At 38.5% G+C, this 6065-nt stretch overlaps 1 protein-coding gene across 1 annotated transcript in view; it reads right to left on the bottom strand.

The window, feature by feature from the left end:
* ADSS (adenylosuccinate synthase) overlaps nucleotides 1-6065 on the bottom strand; it is a 41099-nt gene that overhangs the window by 8217 nt on the left and 26817 nt on the right. Inside the window, exons 11-13 of the mRNA XM_023518542.1 lie at nucleotides 5080-5234; nucleotides 3270-3394; nucleotides 1809-1906 (exon numbers count right to left, since the gene is read on the bottom strand). Coding sequence (XP_023374310.1) covers nucleotides 1809-1906; nucleotides 3270-3394; nucleotides 5080-5234 — 378 coding nt within the window. The remainder of the gene's footprint in view (nucleotides 1-1808; nucleotides 1907-3269; nucleotides 3395-5079; nucleotides 5235-6065) is intronic.

The following is a 6065-nucleotide window of genomic DNA, read 5'->3' as shown; positions in this document are numbered from 1 at the left end:
GGCTTAAAGTTTAACAGGACTCTTGCTTCAATTTTCCCACTCTGATAGCCACAGTTGGGGTTAATTTACACCACTAACCTTCCTCTTATAAATTTCCCTAGGAAAGTCACCAACTAGAATCCTGCAGGAGCTATTTCAAGATGGAAGACAACTTATTTTATAGTGTAAAGAAATCCAATCAGCAGAAAAATGGCCTATGTCATGTGGTACCCAAAATATCTCCTTTCAGAGAGAGACACTCCCTTCCTGCTAGGAGGGAGTAATGCCTGTGAACGACTCATAGCTCAGTGGATCTCCCCACCCCACCCAGGGACTGCCCTTGGCCAAAGGGAGCTACTTCACCCAGAGGACAGCTCTCATTTACTGACTAGTAGCTGGCAGGTATAAAGTTAGGGTTATAGGTACTTGCCTCAATTTGGGACCGCTCCTAGCTCTGTGGTTCCCCATGGAATGGATTGCATGATATTTCAACTAGACCCTCTGCTCCTTTCTTTCTTTTTTAAATTTAATTTTTTGTTAAATCATTAACTTTATACATTTATGGGGTACACTGTGATGATTTGATTTACAATGTGGAATGCCTAAATCAACATAACATCAACATTAACATAACCATCACCTCACTCACTCCTTCTTTGTGGTATGACGTTTACAATGTACTCTTAGTTATTTTGACGTGTGCCCTTGCACTGTGCACACTAGGCAAGATCCTAGCCCTCCGCTCCTTTCCTAACTGATACTGCGGAAAGCGTTCTCTAATAAACTTCTTGGGGGTAAATTTCCATCTCAGAGAGTTTCAGGGGAATCCGACCAAAAATAGCTAACTCAGATTTAAAAATAAATCCTTAAAATTGACAAGTGGTATCTCTTTTGTTAGTTTTTAGTATTTTAATTAAAAGAATTTCCTATAATGTTCTTTATGGTAGACCTTGCCACATGTCATTATATTCGGTTATACTATTCTCTTTGGAACTTTTGTCTGAAATAGCTTTGTAAATAGAATTAAGAACAAGGATATTATATATATTGCAATAACCAGTTTTCTGAGTATTATCCTATGACATCAACACATACTTTTTTTCTGTAGGTGAAAAAGGAAAATAATACACATTTAGTTTCTGAGAGCTAACAGCTGATCCTCAGTTCCCAACCTCAAGAAATGGTTGTCATCAGGAAGTCACAAAACCTTCTGGGGTTACCAGGTTACAGCAAAACTAATCAATATTCCTTCATTTAGCATATTCCCAGTCCTTATTAGATGACTAAACTAAAAAATGAACAGCCTATTTCTGGAAGCTGGAAACATTTATGCAACTTCCTGAGTAACTGAAGAAATCATACGACTAAAGATATCCCTGATAAAACACAATGCCTCAAGTAGGAAGTCTCCCTATACCCACCCACTTTAGGCACAGAATAGAGGCTAGAGAAAGTCATTCCTGGGGTTTGAAGGACAGGGAGGGTTCCTGTATTGAGAGCCAGCCAGCTTACCATGACGAGCAGGGCACTTCTCTCTTACCCCACTGTTCATTGAGAAGGGAGAAACATCCATGGAAGTTACTTTAAAACAGGGACAGGGAGCTGTACTCAGAGGTGCCATGTTTATTCTTTCCTGTTTTGAGTTTGAGGACATGCCTGTTGTGACCTAGCACCTAAATGCATAGCAGCAATGGACCAAATGCCAATCGTCAGCAACACACCTGCACTATTCACAAAGTGCAGATCAAGGCTGTGGCTATGTGTGAATCATAAATTATACAGAAATACATTTGCTTTCTGACACCCTTTGGTAATGCCTAAATAAGTACCTGGGAAATGAGGTATGATTTCACCATCTAACTTGTAAGCAACTCCAACTTTAATTTCTGTAAACATGTCCAAAATGTCCAGCTTGGTAAGTGCCAACCTAATTTTGGAAGGAAAGGCATCGTTAAGACAGGAAACTCTCAAAGGCCTTAACAGCTAATTTGATTGATGAGGGAGTAAAGAAAAAGTCATGCAAAGCTACAAGTTCCAAAGCAATTCTGAAAACTGGTTAGGATTCAATCGTAAAGCATGCCACACATACAACACTCACTATGGAGGTCCACGTACCACTGTATGTGCTTGACAGTACAAAGGGGCTCAACTGACCCACTGCTGAGTCACTTTCCCAGTAACTGTTAACAGATTTTCACTGGTGCATCCACACACTCCTGCTCAGCTTTCTGGTGACTGATCAACAGCATGTATTTGTGGGGGGGGCTGCCTGCAGTTAAGGGTGCGCTCTGTGCCGGGGACACAGCAGAACTCACTACTCTACATGGATGACCCCAACATCTAAGTACGTTTACACACATGCCACCATCCCTCGGTGCATCACTGTTACCATCACCTCCACCCTTGTGGTCAGATATTGTCAAAGAAGGGTGAGAAAACCACATCAAGGACCTCTTGATGACACAGCAAAATTCTCTTGATAAACTGACTGGAAAACAGGGTTCTAAGGGAAAAATCTGTGGAAATTAGATAAAACACTAGGTTTGGGATTCTTGCCCACAAATTATTATTTTTTATCCTTTATTCTGCTATTTGGAAGACATTCAGCCCGATGAATATGGATATAAATACATTTATTTACATATTTGTGTATATGTGCGAATAACAGATAACTTCTACTGAGCATGTTCAGTGAGCCAGGGAGTGCTGGCTCTCACTACATTTCTCAGTTAATTTTCAAAACACCCCTAGGAAGTAGGTAACACCACTGTCTAGATCAGCGGTTCTCAACCTGTGGGTCGCGACCCCTTTGTAACAATGAAAATACATCCTGGCATTAGGAAGGTTGAGAACCACTGATCCAGATATTAAAGATGATGAAACTGAGGCACAGAATGATTATCTCACCCAGCCACATGAGCACCATGCACGGATCTGAGATTTGAATCCAGGAACTTACACTTTAAGCCCATGCACTGAATCACTGTGCTATTATGACTGCCCCCGATCATATACACACTGTGCTTACTCTATCCACCTGCCCATCCATCCACCTACTTTGCCATCATAATTCCTCTCTACCAACCTTAGTTTTCGTAGCAGCCCTCTCTTTGCTTATTCTTTCTCTGATCTTGGTCTACTTGTACCTGAATCCACAATTTCAGTTTGGTCGCTAAAGAGTAAAAGTTTTCTATGAAGCTACCACCTCAAGTTTCCACTCCACAAAATTAAACCTGTGGTCATGAATTGTTTCTAATTTCCTGAAATGAATATTTCTGAAGAATACTCACGCAGTAAATCCGTTGATCATGTGGGCGTAATTGAGCAAAACGAGGTCCAACCAGCCACATCTTCTTTTCCTTCCAGTAGTTACACCAAACTCTCGACCCCTTATTTGTAATAATTCTCCAATTTCCTAGAGAACAAGAAAATGGAAATACCAATGCTACAAGTCTAGTGGAATTATACTAGGTATCCTATCAAGGCCACTTGAGATAAACATCTCCCAGAAAATAACCAAACTGAAGATAGAATTCTATAGAGATGAGGGATTTTATCTGAGGGAGGTATTATTGGAATAGATCTGCTAAAGAACCCGCAAAGGGGGGGTTTCTAGGCTTAGTTGTTTACCATACAGAAAGTTAACTGTTGAAACAATGAAGATTGTTAAAGAAGAAAGAAAATTTATTGTGGAGGACATTAACCAGGAGGTGGGAGAACTAGATCGTCTTAAATCCGTTTCTCTGACTAATTGGGTCGGGTGTTTTTTAGAGATGAAATGAATAATATAAGAAATGAGTGAATATTAAATGTTTGGGGGTGGAATATTGGGCACTTAAGTGTAGTGAAAAATTACATTGGCACATATATTTGTGTGACTAAAAAATAGTGGGTAGGTTTTTTTATAGGGCAGAGATTTTAATAGTATAATGAGCTAGGGATTAATATTGGTTATCAGTTTGGTCTTGTGTGAAAGCAGGATGTGGGCAGTAGGTTGTTAGTGGGTCTCTAGGCAAGGTTTGTGTGGGGAATTGTTTATTTTGTCTTTTTTGATCAAATAGGTGGTGTAAGGTCTTGTAGCTCTTTCGTGGCTATAAGACTGCTGTGTAATTTTGGGAAAAAAATTTAAAAACAAATGGATCAGTGAAAAAGAAAGTTAAAAACAAAGAAACAATGTGCCCAACTATAAAAAAAATGGTTAATAAAAAAATTGCCCTAAGTTAAAGCAAAAGAACAATTTAAAAATGCCCTTTGTGGGTTCATTAACCGATCTATTTTTGGCCTTATCTTTTACCACTTTCACCAATATTTTTTGATGTTATGTGAGTAACTTCCTAAAATTTAGGTTGATAGATAAAAATAAAATCAATAAATGCTGCCTATTAAAAATAAATTGTTAAGAAGTATTTATTAAAATAGATGAATCTATCCAATTCTTTCCAGAGCTATAGTTTGTTGTTTTTCCTGAAAACAATAAGACAAATACATCTAATAAGCGGTTGCTAATATCACAGTGTCCCTCGGAAGAAAATTAAGATTGAAAACAATGCTCAAAGATGTAGGCCACAGTCACTCCCTACAACCTGTTTTTCCTACCTATAATTTACCTAATCTGTAATTTGCACCTTTTTGATTAAAGCTACCAAATTCTGACATCATTATAAGTATTTTTTAAAATATTGCTGTGATCAGTCTTGCAATGGAGTGAAAGACACGGGAGATAAGAATTAACTAAGAAAGAAAAAAACCATGAATATTTATGTATCTATTTCTAGAGAAAGGGCCTTCTTCTGTTGCCCAGGCTGAAGTGCAGTGGCAGGATCACAGCTTGCTATAACCTTGAATTCCCGGGCTCAAGCAATCCCCCTGCCTCTGCCTCCTGAGTAGCTAGGACTACCCACCTATACCATCACACCTGGCTGTTTTTTTAAATTTTTTTTTGTTTTAATGTAGAGATGGGGTCTTGCCCAATTCCTCCAAAAGGAATTCTTCCATTTTGGCCCCCCAAAGTGCTGGAATTACAGGCATGAGCCACTCTGCCTAGCCTTGAATATTTATTTTAATACTTTTTGAATAAGATTTACTGAGAAATATGCTTACATTGTCTTGTTCTGTAGGAAAGGCACCAATACCAACTCTAGTTGTATAAGCTTTCACGACTCCATACACTTCCCCGACATTTTGAGGGGGCATACCCAAACCAGTACAAACACCTCCAACAGTACAGTTTGAAGAGGTTACAAAAGGATAAGTCCCTAGAAATAGAAATAAACATTATAATACAGTATATAAATACATACACGCTTTAAAATAGAATTACCATTAAAATTCTGCATTTGAGTATATTCTAGGTATCTGAGACACTTGAACATAACTGTAACCACCCTCTCAAAGCCTCATTGTTTTATTTTTGATTCTTGTAATGAGATAACTGTGTAGGTGGTTAGAGCCTTAAATGAAGTGCTTACACTGCAGAGGCTCCTTCCATGCAGGCAGTTAGTAGCTTAGCACTCTATGAAAGGTGCTTACTTAATGGACTATGAAAGAATTTAATGCTGAAACCCAGCCACGTATTTTAAGTCTCCTGTTAGTTTAAAGCAAATGATACCCTGATGTGAATATTTAAGATGCAATAATCCAGTAATAATCTGGAGTGACAGCAGTAAGAATTTCTCTAGCTTTTATTCTCTATTTAGGAAACAACCCCCAAATTAAACAAGAGTAATTTATGAATAGCATCATTTTTTGCCCCCAAAGATCCCCTTCATACTTCACTATCTACTTGGCTAATTAGACATTCTGCTTTCTTCCTAGATTGGCTAGGCATATTATAGCATCAAAAATACATATCTACAATATAGAAATATAGTTTCTTCAATTGGTTTAGTTGGAGTCATAAACCAATGAAATCTAAGTAAGAGCTGAAAGAGTCAGATTAATCATGAGAAATCATTTTTTTTTAGAGACAGAGTCTCACTTTGTCACCCTCAGTAGAGTGCTGTAGCATCACAGCTCACAGTAACCTCCAGCTTTTGGGCTTAGGAGATTCTCTTGCCTCAGCCTCCTGTGTAGCTGGGACTACAGGC

This window comes from Otolemur garnettii, unplaced genomic scaffold (genome assembly GCF_000181295.1).
Source record: "Otolemur garnettii isolate 467f Iridium unplaced genomic scaffold, OtoGar3 scaffold00141, whole genome shotgun sequence".
In the NCBI taxonomy this organism is placed as follows: domain Eukaryota; kingdom Metazoa; phylum Chordata; class Mammalia; order Primates; family Galagidae; genus Otolemur; species Otolemur garnettii.
The sequence above is the reverse complement of the archived record's forward strand: the minus strand, read 5'-3'. Positions and strand labels throughout refer to the sequence as shown.